We start from the raw sequence: 24,438 nt of genomic DNA, 5'->3' as shown, positions 1-24,438 counted from the left end.
AAGAAGAAGAAGAAGAAGAAGAAGAAGAAGAAGAAGAAGAAGAAGAAGAAGAAGAACTAGGAGGAGGAGGAGGAGGAAGAGGAAGAAGAGGAAGAGGAATGGAAGGGAAGGAGGGAGGGAGGGAGAAAGGAGGGAGGGAGGAAGGAAGGAAAGAAGGAAGGAAGGAAGGAAGGAAGGAAGGAAGGAAGGAAGGAAGGAAGGAAGGAAGGAAGGAAGGAAGGAGCGAGCATCTGAATCCCGGAACTGAGTTACGTATGGTCGTGAGCCACCGTGTGGTGGTGGGAACCAAATCCCAGTCTTTTATAAAATCAGAAAGTGTTCCGAACCACTGAACCAACTCCCCAGCTCTGTGACTACAATTTTTGTAAGCATGAGGATAATAAAAGTTGTATTGGTGTCATTTAGGAAATGGCCCAAAGGTATATTTGTCCCATGAATCCCCCCAATTTTAATTATTTTATTGCGGGGGGGACGTTTAACTAATTTAAGATTCCCACCCCTGTTTTTCCTACCACTTTAACCCCAGCTGTCACAGAGAACTTCTCTCCCTTTGTGAGGGTTCCAAGGACAAACCAACTGACTCATTCTCATTACGGAGGCTGTTTTCTCCAACCAACTTTCAGTATAAAAGGATAATAAGTAGATTATTATTGAATTTAAGAATAAATGCTAAAACAATCCACACTCAGAACAAAAAGATTAACCTCAAAGGATCTTACCTTTGTTTGAAAACCACACCCTTTCTTTCCTGCTGTGGTCGTAGGGTCACTGGGGTCTCGTTTGGTGGGGAGCCTTCGGAAGGAAAATATGAAGTAAAGAATGAATTCTGGTTCTTTAGAACTGGCTCACCCCACCTGTGATAGTGTCAGGCACACGAAACTGTGTTGTGTAGAAAACCTACTTCTCTATGCTGAGGTTCAACAACTCATTCTACGCTACAGCCACCCTGCTTTTCTCAGAGAGAAGCTAGCAATGTTTTTGTACTGGTCTCATGAAGAACCTATGTGATTTGGATGTTTATCAATGACAGTCTTCTAATCCGTTTTTAGGTAAACACATATAAAAGCATTTCTCTTTAATGAATGAACAGGTTAAAAACTATCCATTCAAGCTGGGCAGTGGTGGCGCACGCCTTTAATCCCAGCACTCGGGAGGCAGAGGCAGGTGGATCTCTGTGAGTTCGAGGCCAGCCTGGTCTACAAGAGCTAGTTCCAGGACAGGAACCAAAAAGCTACGGAGAAACCCTGTCTCGAAAAATCAAAAAAAAAAATCCATTCAGTAGTTTTTCATAGGAACCAGGGAATGCTATACTAATAATTGTATTATTTGATTAAAATAAAATGTGGTTGGTTATGAAATGTAAGAGATAAAAAGGTCATATTTAGGAGTTTGAGAAGAGTTACTGAGTGCAGGAGACTATATCAAATTTAATAAATATGTTCCAAATTCTTGATTCATCATGAATATGATGATATAGACCCCAAATATTCTAAACTCATCAGCGTTACTAAAAGCAATCTGATCTTCCCTGCTTGGCGTCTCTGTCCTTAGAAATGGCCGTGAATCTGCCTTCTAATTACACTCTCATCTTCAGTGGCCTTCAATATTCTCCCACACACACTTCATCTTTAAAGCCCTGACCTCCAGAGTGATAAATAAAGGCTACTGTTCTTAACCCTAAGGACATGAGGTCAGATTGCATTGCCGCCACTTACTGTGACACCACATGGACTTTCCATAGGGTCAGCACAAGCAAAGGAAACCACAGCTGTAGGAAATGAAGACAAAGTAAAGCAGGAAAACAAGAGCAACAAGTGCGTTCACCGTTGATGAGAACAGAGTAGATAAAATTTAGGAAGTGGGCAACAGTAGTAGCTCCGGGAAGATACAAATAGGGAGTCAGGAAAATAAAAACTGAGGGTGGTGGTGGCACATGCACACCTTTAATCCCAGCGTGTGGGAGGCAGAGGCAGGCAGATCTCTGAGTATGAGGCCAGCCCAGTCTACAAAATGAGTTCCAGGACACCCAGGGCTACACAGAGAAATGCTGTTAAAAAAAAAAAAAGAGTAATTCAAATAGCTTCTGGACAGCTTTACACACTGATAGCTGAACATTCTCTACATGGAGAAATGATTTACTTCCAGAAAAATAATTTCTCTCCAGAAGCTGCATGATTTTGTTATGTATAAAATTAATGGTACTATGGCCACAGGTTTGAGATCTGCCCTCAATCCTTCAGTGGTGAAAACAGGCATTGGTTATGACTGCAGCTGTAAAATTAATAAGACTGTGATTAGAGTACCACCAAGCTTGTTGGGAACACTCTGTGCGTGAGTTGATGTTATATGAAGCAGTTTCTTGGGTCTATTGATTATGAGGAAGAGTAGGAAACACCCAGAAGGTGCACAGGCCAATCACATGGGTCAGCTTCCTGGTAGTTACAGAAGCCACCTACTGGGGAAAATGGGTTATGACAGACAGCGTGCATACTCTGCAAAGGAGCTGTGATGGCTGAAATAGAGTCAGGCAGGTCACGTGGCAGGAGCTGGGGAGCACTAACAAGCACCAGTCTCTTTTTCTGAGCTCCAATAGATCTTTAAAACCCTACCTTAGGATCGAGTAGGATTCAGTACTTTCAGCTGATTCTGAAGGTAAAGGAAAAATATATTGTTAGTCAGCAATATAAAATAATAGAAAAGAGATGAGTATAATGTATTAAAAGTGTATATCGGATGACTGTTTGGGAGTATGATAAATTTGGAGCCATACATCAAGAGAATTCTAGTGACAGGCAATCCACCAGTCTGTGGACTTCAAAGCAAAAGAGGAAGAACCTTGTCAGTGCCCAGAGACCATGACTGGAAGAGCACACCACCAGACCGACAGACATGATATTAGCAGAAGAATCAGCGTGAGAGGCTGACAGTGCCAAGCAAGTAATGTGACTGCCCTGGACTAATGGCACTAGGATCAGTGCTAAGGGTGGGTGCTTTTTTATTTTTAAATACTTTTTTATTTTTATTTTACCTGTGTGGACGTTTTGCCCACATGCAAATCTGTGCACCTCCTGTATGTCTAGGGCTTGCAGAGGCCCGAAGAGGGCAGTGGATTCCCTGAAACTTGAATTACAGATGTTTTTAAACCAGCATATGGGTGATGGGACTTGAACCTGGGTCCTCTGGAAGAGCAGCCAGAATCACAACTGAGTCACCTTTCCTCTTTGTAAACTTGTTTTGGTATCACACAACACAGCTACTGCAGGGCTTCCGGGGAAACCTCAGCTTCCAATAAGAAGCCCTGCCATAAGCAACACTTGTAAATGGCCGTGGTCCTGTAGCTTTGCAAAATGTAACTGGCAGAGGAGGAGCAAGGATCCTTTTTGGTCTCCAGACTCCAGCAGAAGGAAAGATGGAGAGGCATCAAGACGCTGCTCTTGTTTGGGAATGCTAACAACTCTCAGTTCTAGCTGTGCACTCTCCTGTGTGTGCGGTGGAAATGGCTCGGTTGTCTGCCATGAACTATCTCGTGGGAAGAACATTCCTTGACGAGCAATCCACTTCTTACCATACTGACAGCCAGAGATAGGCTTAAGAAAGTTGTTATCTGATATGAAAAATATAGAAATAAAATAATCTCATTCAGGCTTCAGAATGGTTCAACACAGGGCTCTCTGTATATAAAGAAAACTTTCTTTACACCATCATGAAAAATAAGTAGTGGAACTCTCTCAGCTTTTCCCCAGGACATATAATATATTACACTCATGGAAAAGTAAGGTAATATATACTGCAGAGTGCAGTGTGTGTATGTGTCTTTCTGTGTGTGGTGTGGTGTGTGTGTGTGTGAAGTATGACTTCCTTAGCATGTTGTTAGCTGTGATGGTCTGAATGAGAATGGCCCCCATTGAGAATGAACGAAGTTTGAACACTTGGTCCCCAGGTGGTGGTACTGTTTGGGAAGGATGAAGGAGTGTGTCCTTGTTAGAGGAAGTGTGTCAGTAGGGATTGACTTTGAGGTTTCAAAGGTCCATGGCATTCCTAGTTAGTTCTCTCTGTCCCATGTTTGTGAATCAAGATGAAAGCTCTCAGCTGCTGGTCCAGTACCACGCCTCCCTGGCTACTCCCATGTCCTCTGTCATGATGGTCATAGACTCGAAACTTCTGAAACTGTAAGTCCCAAATAAACTCTTTCTTCTATAAATTGCCATGGTCACAGTGTCTCTTAACATCAGTAAGAATGTAACTAAGACAGGTGTTAAGTTCAAGCCCCATCACTAGGAAATAAAACAAAGTTGTTAAAATGTAATGATTTCCTAAAGGAACTTCACTACATTATAAACTTACAGACTATGCTCACGTTCATCCCTTGCGTTTTGCACATGAACAGAGTGTCTCTTGTTCAGATTTGTCCTAGTGAGTGTCAGCTGTCAACCTGACACAACCTGGAGTCTTCTAAAGGAATCTCAATTGGGGAATTGCCTACCTGCGGCCATGTCTGTGAGAGATTGTCTTGTTTGATGACTGATGTGGGAGAGCCCAGCCTACTGTGGGTGGCACCATCCCTAGGCAGGTGGACCTGAGTTGTATAAGAATCCTAGCTGAGCACGAGCCAGGGAGTAAGCCAGTAAGCAGTGTTCTGCTTGAGTTCCAGAAAAGCAAAATAGAACAGACCCTAGCCTTATTTCCAAAGGAAAGATAGACATAAAAGTCACTATGATAGCCATTTGATAAAGTATGACTTTCTAAGAATATATCCTCCAACTTTTACAAATGTGTGACTGGATGTAATTGAGCAGGAGGACCACGTTTCTCCTGGATATCACAGCATAAAGACATTCCTCTCAGCCATTCTCATTCTATTGCATATCTCCAAAGAAATCAAGTTCTTGGCACATATGAAATGCACTCCATCAAAGTTTACATCTATAAATAATAATAAAATAAACTATAGAAGGCAGGCACACTTCAATGGGACAGCACTTATTCAGAAGTGGGGAACCCTAGCTTCAACCCAGGACCACAAAAGGAAAACAATGTTTTCAAGTTACACTGTTTTAGAAACAAAAATATATTTAATGATTAACTCATTAAACAGTTGTGATTCTAGACAAATAAGCAATTTAAAAATACAAAAATCAGAGAAACCCTGCCAAAAAAACCAAAAAAATTACAAAAATCATTTTACAGGTTTACTTTGTAAATGCCACTATCATTATTTTATTTACTTCTTACTTTTTTTTATTCCAAAAAAGATTATCTAGAATAACTTCTATTCCAGGTCTTACCTAGAATGCTTTCTTGGCAACTTTCAAGTCTCTTTTCTTCATATTCTAAAACATCTTGTCTTTTTCTATAAATAAGAAAAATGATAAGCAATAATTACTATTTTAGTAGAGATCTGAAAATATGTAGCACAGACTTTAATTTCTTTAAAGAATGTTCATTAAATAAGGAGAAGTTGTCACCTATATTTCAAATTTATAAACTCTTAAAGTTTTGTGGCATTTGCAATTAAACAAATGGATAAAGGCAAGAATAAGACCAAGTGATACAGCCACTAACCAATGTCTCAAGGTCACACACCTACCAAGTGTAAAACCTAGGAATTAAATAGACTCTTGTGTGAATCTAAAATCTACTGTGTTCTTGTTATCATCCACCTACTACCTATGTTCACTGATGAATGGTTAATGCAAATAAAGACAGTTTACCGCAACTTCCTGTGCTCACTACACATAAAGTCTAAGACATTATTTTTAAAAAAAATGTAAAAAGACCTAAATTGATTCTAGTAGTCACAATCAAATGTCACTCAGAAATACCATCAGGTGAACATCCCTCAGAGACAGCACTCTGAAGCATGGTCATCCAAACAAGGAAGCAGTTCAAGTCCTGTTGTGTTTAACAATGTACTTTCATAAGACATGCACATTAGAAGCAATGATGAAAAAGAATAAGATATTTATGCTCAATATTGAATAGAATATGCACAAGTCTGTATTTACAAAATTAGTAAGACTAATGTGGAATCCTTTAGCATCATGTAACATAAGACCATGCTGTGAATAATGAGCACCATACATCATTAACAAGGAGTATCAATTATTTTCAATACTTCTTCTTTGTGCCTGTCTGTGCTGAATAGTTTGTTTATAAATTAGTTATGCTTTGAATGATAGTTTGAATGTAGTTGGCCCCCATAAGCTCATAGAAAGTGGTACTATTAGGAGGTGTGGCTTTGTTGGAGGAAGGGTGTCACTATGGAGGTGGGCTTAGAGGTCTCAGATATGCTCAAGTTACATCCAGTGTCTCAGTTCACTTCCTGTTGCCTGTGGATCAAAGATATAGAACTCTCAGTTCCTTCTCTAGCACCATGTCTGCCTGCATGCTGCCATGTCTCACCATGATGGATTGAATCACTGGACTGGAAGCAAGCCACTCCAGTGAAATGTTGTCCTTTATAAGAATTACAGTGGGGCTGGAGAGATGGCTCAGAGGTTAAGAGCATTGCCTGCTCTTCCAAAGGTCCTGAGTTCAATTCCCAGCAACCACATGGTGGCTCACAACCATCTGTAATGAGGTCTGGTGCCCTCTTCTGGCCTGCAGGTGTACATACAGACAGAATATTGTATACATAATAAATAAATAAATAAATAAATAAATAAATAAATAAATAAATAAACATAATAAATATTTTAAAAAAAGAATTACAGTGGTCATGTTGTCTCTTTACAGAAATAGAAACCCTAGCACTAAGACACTTTGTTTTGATAACTATGTCTCATAAACTAAAAATGAAATTTGTTTCTATCTATTTAGTTTTTCAGATCTCAGCACTGACTGCAACCACCCCAGAGCACAGTAAGGCTGTTACTCAGAGAAAAGAAGTGGGGGTACCTCTCTAGCTTGACAGCTTCAGTTACTGAAAATTCTTTTATCTGTGGCTTGTTTTCCTCCAGAGGAGCTATAAGTGATACCAGTTCATCCTGTACAAAACCAAAAACAGTAACTCAATAACTCATAAAATGACACATATTCAACATAATTAAAAATCTCCTAACATGATAGTGTAAGGCAGATAGAAAATAAATGATATTTCTTCCCTTCATTGGGCCTTCACCTGTGCAGTTCTTTCCCTGTGAAATGCTGCTCCCCAACTGGGGCCATCACACTTTCTAGACTCAGTTCTCAAAGGAATATGAAAAAGTCTGTATCTCAAACAGAGGGAAGATGTCACAGATCGCCAAGTGAAAGGAGGGAAAACGAAGAGCAGAGAGAAGTAGAGGGAGGGGAAGCAGAGGCCACATCCAAAGGGCACAAACCACAGTCCTCACCAGCTCAAACCTAGTGGAGGATGTAGGTGAAGCAGTGACTCTTCTATGGACAGGTCAGGTAGTGATGAAGAGAAATCTCATGTGTTGTTGCTACATGAAACTTGGAAAGGCAAGGCAACAGATTATAGCTCTTTAGACAGAAATCAAAGATACTCAGATGTGTAGAATACCAGAAGAGTATAACATTTTCTGGTAACAACAATCGAAGAACTGAAGAAGAACGCAAAGGGGCAGATGCATTCTATTAGGGACCCTCAGGTATGAGTCAGCTCACAGAAGTAGTCAGCAAGATGGCTGAGAAAGTCAGACGTGTGGATGACAGGGTCACCAACATGGACATACAACTCAGCAGGAAACTGAGATTATTTCTCCACCAGAAAACACAGAAGCTTGATAAATACTTTCAGCAAATTATCAGGATACAAAATCAACATTTCAAACTCAGTAGCTTTCCACATGCCAATAACAGACTAACCTGATGTGGGATTCCCCTCTGTATGTTTTATTACCATTGGTTAATAAAGAAGCTTTTTTGGCTAATAGCTTTGCAGAGTAAAGTCAGACAGGAAATCTGAATAGAGATATAGAAAGAGAATAGATGGAGTCAAGGAGATGCCATGTAGCTGCCAAAGGAGAAAGATGCTAGAACCTTACCAGTAGTACACAGCCTCATGGTGATACACAGAATAATAAGAAAGAAATTGACTAAGACACAAGAAAATAAAAAGATCTCCTGTGCTCTTGGGTATGTAGAATTAACATAGTAAAAATGGTAGTCTTACCAAAAGCAATCTACAGATTCAATGCAATGCTGATCAAAATCCCAGAAAAATTCTTCACAGACCTCAAAACAACGGTACTCGACTTCATGAAAAAACAAAAACAAGGATAGTCAAAACAATTCTGTAAAAAAAAAAAGGAACTTCTAGGAGCATCACAATCCCTACCTTCAAACTCTACTAGAGAGCTACAGTAGTGAAAACAGCCTGGTTTTGGCATAAAAAGAGACATGTAGACCAATGGAACCAAATCGAAGACCTGAATTTCAATCCGCACTCTTATGAACATCTGATCTTTGACAAAGAAGCAAAAAATATAAAAAGGGGAAAAACATATTCAACAAATGGTGCTGGCATAACATTCTATCAGCACGTGGAAAAATTCAAATAGATCCATATCTATCGCCATGCATAAAACTCAAGTCCAAATGGAGCAAAGACCTCAACATACAACCAACAACATTAAACTTCATAGAAGAGAAAGTGGGAAGTATACTTGAATGAATTGGCAAAAGAGACCACTTCCTAAATAAATCCCAGTAGCAGAGACACTGAGAAAGAATTAATAAATGGGATTTCCTGAAAATGAGAAGCTTCTGTAAAGCAAAGAACACAGCCAACAAGACAAAATGGCAGTTACAGAATAGTAAAAGATATTCACCAACCCACATTGGACAAAGGGTTGATCTCGACAATACACAAAGAAGTCAAGAAATTGGTCATCAAAAGAACAAATAATCCAATAAAAAAATAGGGTAGAGACCTAAATAGAGAGCTCTCAACAGATGAATCTAAAATGGCTGAAAAACACTCAAGGAAATTCCCAACATCCTTAACCATCAGAGAAATGATAATTATAACAACCCTTAGATTCCATCTTACATCTGTAAGAATGGCCAAGATCAAAAACACTGAAGAAGCTTATGATGGAGAGGTTGTGGGGTAAAGGGAACACTTCTGTATGTGCTCAAGTATGCTCATAGCAGCATTATTTGTCATAACCAGAACCTGGAAACAATCTAAATGCCCCTTGACTGAGAATGGATAAGGAAAATGTGGGACATTTATACAATGGAGTATTATAAACCAGAAAAGAAATGATGACATCTTGAAATTTGTGGGAAAACGAATGGATATAGAAAACTTCATATTGAGTGAGGTAACCCAGACCCAAAAAGAAAAATATAATATGTACATAAAGCAAAGAAAATCAGTCCACATTTCACAATCCTAGAGAACCTAGACAACAAAGAGGACCCTAAACAAGACATACATGGATCCAATCAACATGGGAAGTAGAAAAAGACAAGATCTCCTGAGTAAATTGGGAGCATGGGGACCGTAGACAGGGAGTGGGGAGGAAAGGAAGGGAGCAGAGAAAAAATATAGTTCAATAAAAACAAAAAAAAATCACTACAAGACAGGTGTAACACTTTTAACACCAGCATTGGGAAAGCAGAGGCAAGAGGATTTCTGTGAGCTTGAGGCCAGCCTAGTCTTTATAGTGAGCTCTCAGACATCAAGGACTACATAGAGCCGTGGTTCTAATCTTCCTAATGCAACTCTTTAATAAAGTGCCTCATGTGCTGACCCCAACCATAAAATCATTTTGGTTGCTACTGTATAACTGCGATTTTGCTACTGATTTTGAATTGTAATGTAAGTATCTGATATGCAGGCGATTTGATATGCGGCCCTGTGAAGGCGTTGTTCAACCACAAAGGGGTTGTGGCCCACAGGTTGGGAACTGCTCATACAGAAACACCCTGGCTCAAAACAAATCAACGACACAAAAATTGTATAAAAAGGTTTTCTCTGATGAGCTCGCCACATAAAAATGGTAATAGAAAAGGTACTGCATAAGTTAGTATAAATACTGAAAAAGCTGAAGTTAGGACAAAAAAATTAATCTAATAAAGCAGCATTTTACCTTAGCATCCTCCTCTTCTGTAGGATCAGATTCATTGGCAAAAGGTTCCTCGAAAACCCTTCAGAGTGAAAACATACAATAAGACATGAGTTTGGGTCTTTGAAAAATCCTGGAGCATGATCAACTGGATATACTAAATGTATTTTTACTTGTATACTTAAAAGTTAATATTTGTTTTAAAAAAAAGTAAAGACTTTAGTGTCCTCCTCTTCCTCCACTTCCTCATCAAAGAGTGACAGACAACCAAAGACTTCCCAGTGGATAAGAATGATTAGACACTGAGTGGGCAAATTTCCTCTCTCCAAAGCTGACTAAAAAACCAGTTACTGGTTCACATGCTTTTTACTACATGAAGTGAGAGAGACTAACATAATAGGAAACAAGGTGGAGAGAGACATGGTCTCATCTTCATTGTCTGTCACTGATTAAACATTAAACTACACAATTAGAGATGGCAACTTTGGCTCTATTTATAGAAACAATGTATTTAAAAGACCCTATTGCTTAACCCTAAACAACATAGGACATTCCTAAGACTAAAGTGTTGGAAACCTGTGCTGGGTATTACACGTCATCTTCACACAAGGTAGGGTCATCAAAGAGGAGGGAGCTCAAATGAGAAGATACCTCTGTGAGATCGGGCTGTACACAGGCCTGTACGGTATTTCCTTAATTGGTGATTGATAGAGACTCAGCCCATCCTTGGTAGAGCCATCACCCCAGGGCTGGTGTTCCTGGGTTCTATAAGAAAGCAGGCTGAGCAAGCCATGAGGATCAAGCCAGTAAGCAGCATCCTTCCATGGCCTGTGCACCAGCTCCTGCCTCCAGGCTGCTGCCCCATTTGAGTTCCTGCTCTGACTTCCTTCCTTGGTGAACAGTGATGTGGAAGTGTAAACTAATAAAGCTCTGCAGTAGATGAGGACAGAGCAACTCAGAGCAGGAAGAGACCTTGAGCATAGAAAAACACAAGATGGCATTGTTTTAAATATGTAAATCTCTTTACAGGAGCTCCCATTTTCTCACTTGATTGGGAAGACAGTACATTTAATTTACATTTTCCACACCAGGCAGAGTTTTAAACATGTCAAGATTGTCATCAGACTGCACCCCAAATAGCAGGGCTCTCCTGTATGGTTATTTCTCTCCCATTGTGATTTCAAAATATTATTCAGGTCCAAATTAAACATGTAAAAATATTTTCAGAAAATAATAATTTTAATTAGAACAATTATAATATTAGTCATAGTAAAACCAATTAATAATGAAAATGAGAGTGGGGTAGATACTGAACAAAATGTAAACTTATATTAAATAATAATAGTCATATTCCCCTTCACATTACAGCACGTTCGAAGGCTGGGGATCAACCCAAGTGTCACGTGACTTTAAACCTGACTTTCCTCATCACCCAGGTGATTGATCTTCACTAAGGAAAATATATTTACAGAAAGCGATTTTATCCATAATTTCCAAGCCAATAAAATGGAAACCTTCACAATTCACTACAGAGGAAAAGAAGAAAAATACTGACTGCAGTGTGGCAGTCATGATTAATGGTCAGAGATAAAGTAACAGGAATTGTCTTCAAAGACAGCAGCTCACAGCAGGGTTGTGCAACGACAAAGTACACTCAGCAGTGTGGTGGTGGTGCACTCCTGTAATCCTAGCACTTGGGAGGCAGGGGCAGGTGGATCTCTGTGAGTTTGATTCCAGTCTGGTCTACAAGAGTTAGTTCCAGTACAGCCAGGACTGTTACACAGAGAAAGCCTGTCTCAATAAACCAAAACAAAATGTATAATCAGCACCAATTTGTATTTAATGACTCAATATGAATGTAATGTAAAATTTGTTTTTCATTTATAGGAAAATGTGCATTAGAAACTGGGAGGCAAAATAAAACACGAAAACTTAGGCCAACATGGAATTGAACACAAAAATGCAAACTCTTTACAAAACAGGAAATTAATCTGAGAATTACTTTACTGTTGATTTAGCTTTTTTTTGAAAATTCGCACTGTATTCTCATCACTGTGTGCTAAATTTCTCCTATAAATCTAATGTGTCCAGTGCACATGGCTCTCCCCGCTTCTGATCACCAATAAAATGTTTTTACTTAGACATTTTACTTAGACTGTACCTGGCTGGCTGCTTGAGTGTCTTTATGTTTGCCTCATTTCCTGAAATGACTACCAAGGGATGTATGTTTTTCTCCAGAGGAACTGACCGGGATTCCATGTCTTTCTGTATTAAAATAATAATAATAATTTTAAATTATTTTAAAAACACAACATTACGTACTTTTCAGCTAAGCTTAAAACCTTGTTAAAACCAACTTTACCCTCCATTCGATTGGGTTGTAGACTGCTGGTTGCCTGGAGAACTTCATGGGTTCAGGCCAATCTTTTGGATACCCAATCCAGAGGTTGGATTCAGTGAGCAGTGGTGATGGGACCACTGGAGTCTGTACAGAGAAGAAGTGTGGTGGTGAGCATGAGAGAATCAGCTCCTGACACCCACTTGCCATCCCCGCCACTGCTTGGAGGAGGGACACTGCTCCCAGGAAGTGCACAGCACAACTGGCTGCAGTGTCCTGACATCACAAATGGTGAACACAGGGACTGAGCCTTCCACACCACTTAGAACCCCGCTCTCAGAAAGCATTGTGCAGACAGACAGATGACCCAGACACCTAAGATTGGCAGGTCTGCATCATCAGGCCATGGACACCTGTAATGATATTGTGTTTGTATTTTAATATATAAAGCTTGCCTGAAGACCAGAATGCAAAACAGCCACACTAGTCAGCAGCCATACAGGCCAGGAGGTGGTGGCACACACCTTTAATCCCAGCAACCACACTAGGGAGCCATGAGGCTGGGTGGTGCTGGTGGTGCACAACTTTAATCCCAGCTCTAGAGAGGAATATAAAGTGGGATGAGACAGGAACATGCTCTCTTTCAGTCTGGAGATTCCATAGATCTCTCTAGTGGCTTGGAAGCTTTGCTTTTCTGATCTTCAGGCTGAACCCTAATATCTGTCTCTGGTTTTTATTATTCTTGCTACATTTTTTGTACAAAGTTTGGGGTACAAATTCGCAAGAAAGCCATTGCCTGAAGCTTTTTTTCCACTGGCACAGGCTGTAGCTCCATGTAGACCTCTAGCCACACCAGTGTAGGCTTTCTTTTCTTTTCTCCACAGGTCTTTAAGCAAGTTTGTGATTTTCCTGTTGTAGCCTCTCTTAAACAGTCTTCAGCTGTCCCCGAAACTCCAGAAGCACCTGGGCTCCAAACACAACAGGACTCACGGGCCCTGGGCTGGTTCAGGCAGTCCCCCCACCACATGAGCTTTTTCTGAACAATCCCCTGTGTATTTTTCAGACAGTCAGATCTATCTATCTGTCTGTCTGTCTGTCTATCTATCTATCTATCTATCTATCTATCTATCTATCTATCTATCTATCTATCCATCCATCCATCCATCCATCCATCCATCCATCCATCCATCCATCCATCTATCTATCTATCTATCTATCTATCTCTCTATCTATCTATCTATCCATCCATCCATCCATCCATCCATCCATCCATCCATCCATCCATCCATCTATCTATCTATCTATCTATCTATCTATCTATCTATCTATCTATCTATCTATCTCTCCAGTGTATATTGTGGGCTCTTCCTCAACCCCCTTCTTGGGCTGCTTTCAAACTAGGTGGCTGCCTTGAAAGCCAGTTAGGCTTTTACTGTTCTATGCAACAGCAATAATTTTCACATCTTCATCAACATTCTCAGTAGATTTGATAAGACAAACTGGTGGTGTTGGAGGTCCTTCTAGCTATGTGTTGCTTTTATTAGTTAATGAATAAAGAAAACTGCCTTGGCCTGTAGCAAGGCAGAACTTAGCTAGGTGGGAAAAAACTAAACTTAATGCTAGAAGAAAGAAGGCGGAGTCAGGCAGAAGCCATGTAGCCCCACTGGGAGCAGACACTGGAACTTTACCTGGTAAGCCACAGACTTGTGGCAATACCTAGATCAATGGAGATGGGTTAATTTAAGATATGTGTTAGCTAGAGAAATGCTTGACCAAACATTATTGCAAATAATATGCTTTCTGTGAGATTATTTCAGGGCTGGGCAGCCAGGAATGAACAATCAGCTCCCTACAACAAATTGGGAATTCTTAAAGGGAAGAATGATTTGAAAGAAAGAACTTTTCTCCAACATTAAAAATGAGAAAAACAATTACAATGGGAGGATTTGGGTGTCTGTATAATAATATGGTATATAGTTTAAACATGGAAAAATTAAATGAGAAGGTATTTAATTTAGAGATTTATGTAATATCAATTGTAAACATTATCAACTGTATCATTTTTGTCTAATCACAAAAAAGTTGGTTAATCTGTGTGCTAAGATACAGACTTAAAAAAGCCTAATGAAACAAATCACAGAGATATTTAAATCCAGATAAAGGAATTTAATGGAGAACCAATTTCATTGTTGCATTATAAGTATAGAGAGGGACTGCCTAAGGTTTTCATACAAGCAACCTAAATATAACCAGTAGCCTAACAGAAATTGTCAAACGGCAAAGGCTCTGTTAGAGTAACATGGACTCCTGTGCCAATGTTAGATTTCAGGAGATTCAAGGAAGCAATAGTCTCATATGCCATACGTTCACCTTTTGTGAAGCAAATGTTAGACTTGTGGTTAGCTTGCAACAGAACTAACATTAAAGATGGGACAGAATTGGTTAATGGTGTTTTAGAGCCTAGTCCACAATTACAGTGGAGTACTTGGTTCAGGGAAGAGACTAAAATTCTTGAACAATGGAGTAAAGCTAGAGGTAGGGAAATCTCCCAAGATCAAATTCTTGGGGAAGGAGATTATTCTACTACAGAAAGGCAATCTGCATATGAACTCCCTGAATTCATGTCATGCAGCAGCTTTGAATGCTTGGGACATAATTGGAGAAATAGGAAAGGAAATGGAGTCATTTCTAAAGTTATACAGGTCCCAAAGGAAGCCTTTATGGATTTCTTACAAAGATTGACTTCAGCAGTAAATACAATGATACCAAATTCAGAAGCTAGATGAATAACAATTGAATCTCTGACTTTTGGAAATGCCAATTCTCAACACAAAAGTATAATCAGGCTGTTAAAGGCAAGGTCATGGCCTCTGGAGGAATGGATTTGAGATACTATTAATATTGAATCGCAGGACCATGATGATGCATGGATAGGAGAGGTGATTTCCAGAGGACTGAGGAAAAATTGAAATGTCAAATGTTATAATTGTGACAAATGGGGTTATCTTAAAAGGGATTGTAGACAGGGCATTCCGAGAACCAAGATTTTTTTTCTAAGAATAATCCATTCATAATGCCCTTCCCTTATGGATTATGTGGAAGGTGTAGCAAAGGCACGCATTAGACTAATGAATGTAGGTCAACAAGGAGTTTTCAAGGTAATCCTCTGTTGTCAGGAAACCCTGTGAGGGGTCTCCCACAGGCCCCTATGCCAAACCTGGTTCAATCATTTCCTGCAATCATACAAGAAACTCCTTGCCAGAGTAATTAAAAACGTGTGCAGATTGTAAGGAACCATACTGCTCTGGATAATAGAACAGCTATGGAAGAGAGAACAAAATATACAGGACAAATCATAATGTGAGTATTTTGGCAGACTTCTTTTTTTAAATATTTATTTATATAGAGAGAGTATTTTTGTCTGCGTGTATGTCTGCAAGCCTGAAGAGATCACCAGATCTCATTACAGATGGTTGTGAGCCACTATGTGGTTGCTGGGAATTGAACTCAGGACCTTTGGAAGAGTAGGTAATGCTCTTAACCACTAAGCCACCTCTCCAGCCCCCTTTGGCAGACTTCTATAAATGAACAAGAGCAAAATTAAAAATATGAATAATGCTGTTGTTACTGAAGTTCTAGTAGACACAGGTGTAGATGTATCAATAAATTCATCCAAATCTTAGCATCCAAATTGGCCTCTTCGGGATGTAAATGTTCAGTTTTCAGGGATTGGAACTTTATCTCAGGTAAAGCAGAGCATGATACAGGTCAAATGTGTGGGGTTAGAGGACAGAGAGGAATATTAAAATCATATGTGGCTAACATAGAAATGAATTTGTGCAGGCATTATTTGTTACAGCAATGGAAAACTCAGATTAACATTTCTCAAACTTAGAAACAAACCATAAAATAATGTATGTTGCTGAGAAAAGTATTACAAAGATATCACAAAGAACAGTTACAACCATTTAGGCTGTATAAGAACAGGCACAACAGGTACTGATATTTCAACAGCACCAATAGCTCTAGCTTTAGAAAAGTTGACAGACAACAGTATGTGAGTTAAGCAATGACCTTTAACAATAGAGAAACTGCAGGCTTTAGAACAGCTGATACAGGAGCAACTAAATGCCCAACATATTGAAGAATAAACCAGCCATTGGAATTCTCCTGTATTTGTTGTTATAAATAAGTCTGACAAATGGAGAATGGTAACAGATGTAAGACCTATTAGTAAGGTGATTCAGTCAATGGGCCCTCTACTGTCTGGAATTCCTTTGCCTGCCCTATTACCTAATGGCTTCTTATAGTTATTGATTTAAAAGTCTGGTTTTTTCACTATACCAATATAAGAAAAGGACAAAGAAAACTTTGCCTGCATATTATCTACTTATAAAACTTCTCATCCTGCTAAGAAATAGCAATGGAATGTTCTCTCATAGGGAATGTTAAATAGCCCCACCCTGTGCCAATAGTTTGTAAGTCAGCAATTGAAAATATGTAAGCAATTACCTGAAGCTATAGTTTACCATCAAATGGATGGCATTTTACTATCTGATTCAAATGTAGATACTTTAGAAGGAATGTTTGAAGAAGTAAAGAAATTTTTGCCTTGTTGGAGATTACAAATTGCTCCTGAAAAAATCTTAAGAGGAGAGTCTATTAATTATTTAGGCTATAAAATAGGTTTACAAAACATTAGACCCCCAAAAGATGCAAATTAAGAGAGATTGATTGCAGATTTTTAATGACTTCCAAAGATTGCTAGTAGATATTTCCCATCTACAGCACACTACTGGGATGACCTGATTAATATAAACAAAAAGTTAGATGGTGACAAGGACTTAAATAGTGCCAGGAAATATCAGCTGAAACTGAGACTGAGCTTGATTGAAGAGAAATTACAGAAGGCACATATGAATCGTGTGAATCCAAATCTTCCCTTACCCCTAAGACAGGGTTTATTTATAGCTATCAAGGCTGTCCTGGACATACCTCTTGTAGACCAAGTCGGCCTCAAACTCACAGAGATCCACCTGACTGTGCCTCCCAGGTACTGGGATTAAAGGCATGCACCACCACCACCACCCAGTCAGATACTAATCTTAACTGCATTCTGACCATATTACTTTCTAAACATTCCCCTACAGGAATTATAATACAGAGGGAAGATATTAGATGAATCTTCTTACAACACAAACTGAGTAAAAAAGTAAAAAAAAATGTGGAAAAGGTCTCTGAGATTTTAAAAGGAAAACCGAAATGCTGTCAATTAGCAGGAATAGTTATAGTACCTTTTAATAATAATGAAATTAACAAATTATGGAAAGAAAGTAAACGTTGGCAAAGAGCTTGAAGTAAGTTTTTGGGGAAGATTAACAACCATCCCCCAAAAAAGAAAAGTCAACTTATATGGAGAACTAACTAGATCCCTCCAAACATTGTATGGGACACACCAATAAGTGGAGCCCCTGCATTCTATACTGATGCAAATAAATCAGGAAAGGCAGATTACAAATCAGAAAATTTAAGTAAAGTGGATCAAAGTCCTTATGATTCTGCACAAAAGTCAGAGTTATGTGCTATTCTCATTATGCTAAGGGATTTTAAAGAACCTCTCAACATAGTTACCCATTCTCAATATGCACAGAAAGTGGTTTTGCATACCAAAACTGCTCAATATATAACTGAAGATACAGAGTTGACTTTATTATTTATTCAGTTACAAGATACAATCAGGAATATGAATCATCACATATAGAAAATCTACATTTAATCCCATGAGTCGGCCAGGTCCTCTAGCACAAGGTAATTCAGAAATTGATCAATTATTGATCATAAATGTGCTGAAAGCCTTAGAATTTTATAAAAATATCATTTTAGCAGCAAAAATTATAAAAGTACTTTTCTTTCACATGGGATCAAGCCAAGGAAATTATAAGGAAATGTCCTACTTGTTCTTTATACAAGCAAACACCACTACTTAGAGAAAGTAACCCAAAGGGTATTCAAATGAATGAAATCTGGCAGATGGATGTTTTCCATTTTGTAAAATTTGGAAAACTAAAATATGTACATCACACCATTGATACATATTCGGGTTTTCAATGGACAACTGTTTTGAATACCACACATTTGCTAGAAGTTATGGCCTTCATGGGTATACCTGTCCCAATAAAGACAGGCAATGTCCCAGCATATGTTTCTAAGAAAATGAAACAGTTTTTTGCTTATTATAATATAGAGCAAATTACATGTATATCATTCAATCCTATAGACCAGACAGTTATAGAAAGATCAAATTGAGCTCTAAAGATATGTTAAATAAGGACAAAAGATGACAAATACCCAAAAATAGATTGAATAATGCTTTATTAACTTTGAATTTTCTAAATGCTAATGACAAGAAAACCAACAGCTGTGGAGAGACATTGGATAGTAGAAAAACACAACAAAATTAAATGAGCCAATATACTTTAAAGATGTGTTGCCCTTAGAATGGAACCCAGGACATGTGTTACATGGGGAAGGGGTTTTGCTTTTGTTTCCACAAGAGAAAAAAAAACTATGAAAACCATCTGTAGGCAGAAGCTACTTGTTCATTCCCAGCTGCCCATATCACAAACTAATATATCCTAAACTAACCCACCTCCATTAATCTGTGCATCACTACAAGGCGGTCGCCTACCGCCAAAGTTTTACCAGGCTCCAGCAGAGGTGTCTGTCCCTGGTGGTGGCTACATGGCTTCTCTCTCTGCCTTCTTTCTCCCAGCATTCAGTTTAGTTTTCCTGCCTAGCTCTCTTCTGTCTTATCAGATGTCAAAACAGCTTCTTTATTCATTAACCAATAAAAGCAACACATATACAGAAGGATTTCCCACACCAACCATCAAAATTGATAAAGATTCTACTTGAACAAGAGGTAACTCTTAATTAGAAGAGATGATAGTTCACCAAACAGCATGATTGTTTAATATAAACTAATCTATAAAACTAACAAATGCTTTGCATTTGATCAGATATAACTTGTCAAAAGAGAATCTCTCCAAAACTAGGATTGGGGAAGGGTTTTGTTTCTGTCTTTTCAGAAGAATAAAGGCATCCTGTTAGGGAATCTGAAGACCATTGGATAAATGAGACATATGAAGAAAAAGGACAAATCATCCGGAAAAAAAATTGTCTCAAGTAAAAGAGTAAATTGGCCTATTGGTATATCACATTTTCAACAGGATCAAATTTCATAAATCTTCCCAAATGTTTGTTTCTGCTATTCTCTACAGACATATAATGCAAATGGTATTTTTGTAGTCCCAGTCCAGTTAAAAATTCAAGTTGGCTTTGAAGTTGGAGTGTGGCTCTCTCCTTCTCTAAACGCAAGCATATTTTATTAAAGTGAAATCAAAAAATCTCTGTCTCATGTCCTCTGATATGGGACAGGAGTAAAACAAAACTTTAAGGGCTATTTCATTGCTACTAATCTCATAGTTCTTTGGTGTTATATTGACTCTTCAACAGCTTTTCTTAAGGTATAAGATTTATTAATTTGATAATTTATAAGAATTAAGGTAAAGATTTATAATATTAATATATAGTAATGTATTATATCAATATATATTAATATATTAATGGTCATATAGAGTACTAACTAATTATAGAAAAATATTTCATCTACCTTCCTGTACATGATGTCAGTTTGAGTCTCTATCAGTTTTCTGCCGTGAACCATGAGCACACCTAACAATGACTTTTGAAGACTCCATAAGAAGATGGGGCCCCCACAATGATGATTCCTCCAGGACTATGATAGCAACACTAGGCTGAAAAATACCAGAGAGAGAGAGGGGGAGAGAGAGATAGAGAGAGAGAGAGAGAGAGAGAGAGAGAAGAAAGTGGAAAGATTAGGCAAGGTCAAAGAGATATAATGAAGCCACCAAAGGAGAAAGATGCCAGAACATTACCAGTAAGCCACAAATTTGTAGCAAAAGATTAATAGAAGTGGATTAATTTAAGTTGTAAGAGCTAGCTAGGAATATGCCTGAGCCATTGGCCAAACAGTGTTGTAATTACTATAGTTTCTGTGTGATTATTCGGGTCTGGGCAGCTGGGAAATGAAAGTGCAGTCTCCATTTACAATAACCCACCATGATGATACTGGACTATATCTCTGAAACTATAAGCCAGCCACAATTAAATGTTTTCCTTTATAAGAATTTCCATGGTCATGGTGTCTCTTCAGTAATAAAATCCTAAAAAGACACTAGCTATCCTAAACATTCCTCAGGACATCAGAGATAACCACTGAGTGTCTACCATCCTCACTCTGTTTTGTGGATTTGGGGACAAGATACCTTACCATGGCCTTCAGTGGCTATGGTAGACTCCCTTGGATAGCTGGGTTGGCACATTTTATTCAGTTTGGCTTGGCTGGCAGTTTTCCTTTTGCTGGCTATTATGCTGGAATCTCAAGTCTATTAATAACTCTCTCAAAATCCCATTGGCAGGTCCTAGATTTCTCCTTGGAACACTGTGTCCCTCTCCTGGTGATGGAGTTTAGGTGACAACCCCTTCTTCCAAGAGATCTCTCTATCTGCCATTCCAGAACCTTGGGGACATACTTGTTCTGAACCTTGGCTCCCAGTCACCACTAGCAAAGGGGATCAGCTCTTTGCATTCTGACTGATATAGCCCTGGGATGTCTCCTAAAGACTCCAATTCACACCCAACATTACTTATGCATCTTAGCACTCAGAAAATGATCCTTATACTTCCTTAGATAATCAAAGAAAATGACAGCCTTTACAATTTTGAGGGCAGATGGACCAATAGAAGGAGATACTCCTTCCTCCCTGCCCCACCTCTCTGAAAATGTCCTATGTCTCCACCTGCTTTCCCTATCCCTAAGCTTTCCCTTGCACTCCCTGTTCCCCATCTCATGTACTATTGGCCATCACAACCTCCTCTGCCATGACAAACTGGTGGTTCAGTGCTCTGGGCCCACCACCTCCATCGGCCACCGCCCCTCCAATGTCTCCTGCCTCCCTGCTACCCACATGCAACGCTGCTGCCGCCACTGCTGCCATGGCCATGCCTTTTCCCTCCCGAAAACCCTCTTCTGCTGCTGTCACCACTGTGGCTATTGCACAGAGTCAATGTCCAGTGTTAGCCCCCCCCCCCCTGCTGCCTCTGCTCTCCTTTCGGTCCTGAAGTCACATTCTCCACCTTTGATAAGACCCCTCCCTACCTGCACCCAGTACCTCTCATCACTGGTCTTTTCAGATCCCATCTTCCACCTCCCTCCCCTATCTCTACCTCCTCCACCCCTCATCTTCCACCTCCCTCCCCCATCTCTACCTCCTCCACCCTCATCTTCCACCTCTCTCCCTCATCTCTACCTCCTCCACCCCTCATCTTACACCTCCCTCCCCCTATCTCTACCTCCTCCACCCCTCATCTTCCACCTTCCTCCCCCTATCTCTACCTCCTCCACCCCTCATCTTCCACCTTCCTCCACTTCCCTAAGAACTGCAGTTCTGCCTGCAGGCTGTGCTGTCTCTCAGCACTCTCCAATAGTTCTCTCTCCCTCCTAGGAGCTGCCTGCTCCATCTTTTCCTCTGCCGGAGCTCCTTCTGCATCTTACACAAGCCCAGGATCCCAAATCTCTTAATCTTGCTGTCTTATACAGTACAAAAAGTCCCTTACTTCCACTTTCAACTCTCTTTTCATTACTAACCTATAAACTGTTAAGGTGAAGCCTAAGGTAGACATACTAGATAGATGGTACACAAATTCTTCATAGATATCCTGAGTATGGCATTAAAATATTTGAACTTTATTTAAGAAATGGTGCTATCATAACTGTATATCAACATGTAGAAAAATTCAAATAGATTCATATCCATCACCATGCACAAAACTCAAGTCCAAATGGATATAATACCTCAACATAAAATCAACCACACTGAACCTCATAGGAAAGCAAGTAGGAAGTACACTTGAACGCATTGGCACAGGGAACCTCTTCCTAAATATAACCCCAGCATCACAGATACTGAAAGAAACAATTAATAAATAGGACCTCCTGAAACTGAAAAGCTTCTGTAAAGCCAAGGACATGGCCAACAAGGCAAAATGACAGCCTAGAGAATGGAAAAATATTTTCACCAAACCCATATCAGATAGAGGTCTGATCTCCAAAATATAAAAGGAATTAAAGAAATTGATCATTAAAAGAACAAATAATCCAATAATAAAATGGGATAAAGACCTAAGCAAAGACCTCTCAACAGATAAATGTAAAATAGCTGAAAGACACTTAAGGAAATGCCTTAACCATCAGAGAAGTACAAACCAAAACAACTCTGAGATTCCATCTTACACCTGTAAGAATGGCCAAGATCAAAGACACTGATGACAACTCATGCTGGAGACGATATGGGGTAAAGGGAACACTCCTGCATTGCTGATGGGAGTGCAAACTGGAACAGCCCCATGGATATCACTGTGGTTATTTCTCAGAAAATTAGGAAACAATCTACCTCAAGACCCAGCAATACCATTTTTGAGTATATATACCTAAATGATGCTCAATCATACTACAAGGACATGTGCTCAAATATGCTCATAGCAGCATTATTTGTCATAACCAGAACCTGGAAACAATCTAAATGCCCCTTGGCTGAAGAATGGATAAGGAAAATGTGGTATATTTATACAATGGAGTACTATACACCAGAAAAAATAATGACATTTTGAAAATTGTGGGCAAATGGATGGATTTAGAATCAGCATATTGAGTGAGGTAACCCAGACCCAGAAAGAAAAATATAATATGTACTCACTCATATGTGGCTTTTAGACACAAAGAAAAGCAAACAAGCCTACAAATCACAATATCAGAGAACCTGACAACAAAGAGTATCCTAAGAGAGACATACATGGATCTAATCTACATGGGAAGTACAAAAAGACAAGATATAGGCCAGGTGTGATCAGAAAGACTTTTAACTCCAGTGTGGGGAAAACAGAGGCAGAAGGATTTCTGTGAGCTTGAGGCAAGCCTAGTCTTTATAGTGAGCTCTCAGACATCAAGGAATACATAGAGCCATGGTTCTAATCTTCCTAATGCAACTCTTTAATAAAGTGCCTCATGTGCTGACCCCAACCATAAAATCATTTTGGTTGCTACTTTAAACAGTAATTTTGCTACTGATTTTGAATTGTAAGGTAGGTATCTGATATGCAGGCTATTTGATATGCAGCCCTGTGAAGGTGTTGTTCAACCACAAAGGAGTTGTGTCCCACAGGTTGGGAACTGCTCATACAGAAACACCCTGGCTCAAAACAAATCAACGACACAAAAATTGCATAGGAAGGTTTTCTCTGACAAACTGTCCACATAAAAATGGTAATAGAGAAGGTACTGCATAAGTTAGTATAAATACTGAAAAAGCTGAATTTAGGACAGAAAAATTAATCTAATAAAGCAGCATTTTACCTTAGCATCCTCCTGTTCTGTAGGATCAGAATCATTAGCATCAGGTTCCTCGACCCTTCAGAGTGAAAACATACAATAAGACATGAGTTTGGGTATTTGAAAAATCCTGGAGCATGAACAACTGGGTATACTAAATGTATTTGTACTTGTATACTTTAAAGTTAATCTTTGTTTTAAAAAAGGTAAAGACTTTAGTTTCTTCCACTGCCTCCACTTCTCTCTTCAAAGAGTGACAGACAACCAAAGACTTCCCAGTGGATAAGAATGATTAGACACTGAGTGGGCAAATTTCCTCTCTCCAAAGCTGACTAAAAAACCAGTTACTGGTTCACATGCTTTTTACTACATGAAGTGAGAGAGACTAACATAATAGGAAACAAGGTGGAGAGAGACATGGTCTCATCTTCATTGTCTGTCACTGATTAAACAATAAACTACACAATTAGAGATGGCAACTTTGGCTCTATTTATAGAAACAATGTATTTAAAAGACCCTATTGCTTAACCCTAAACAACATAGGACATTCCTAAGACTAAAGTGTTGGAAACCTGTGCTGGGTATTACACGTCATCTTCACACAAGGTAG

The 24,438-nt window shown here is 39.2% G+C and overlaps 1 protein-coding gene across 1 annotated transcript in view; it reads right to left on the bottom strand.

Annotated features, from left to right (window-relative positions):
• The window catches only part of LOC126500851 (ankyrin repeat domain-containing protein 36A-like), a 151,818-nt gene that overhangs the window by 75,567 nt on the left and 51,813 nt on the right, over nucleotides 1-24,438 (bottom strand). Inside the window, 7 exon segments of the mRNA XM_050141091.1 lie at nucleotides 2,610-2,646; nucleotides 5,286-5,350; nucleotides 5,800-5,811; nucleotides 6,898-6,986; nucleotides 10,044-10,101; nucleotides 12,181-12,284; nucleotides 12,382-12,504. Of these exon segments, the coding sequence (XP_049997048.1) occupies nucleotides 2,610-2,646; nucleotides 5,286-5,350; nucleotides 5,800-5,811; nucleotides 6,898-6,986; nucleotides 10,044-10,101; nucleotides 12,181-12,284; nucleotides 12,382-12,504 (488 nt within the window).

Source organism: Alexandromys fortis, unplaced genomic scaffold, assembly GCF_014885135.2.
Source record: "Alexandromys fortis isolate MF-2015 unplaced genomic scaffold, M_Fortis_MF-2015_v1.1 scaffold_7, whole genome shotgun sequence".
NCBI classification, from domain to species: domain Eukaryota; kingdom Metazoa; phylum Chordata; class Mammalia; order Rodentia; family Cricetidae; genus Alexandromys; species Alexandromys fortis.
Note: the sequence above shows the minus strand (reverse complement) of the source record. Positions and strands in the feature narration are given on the sequence as shown.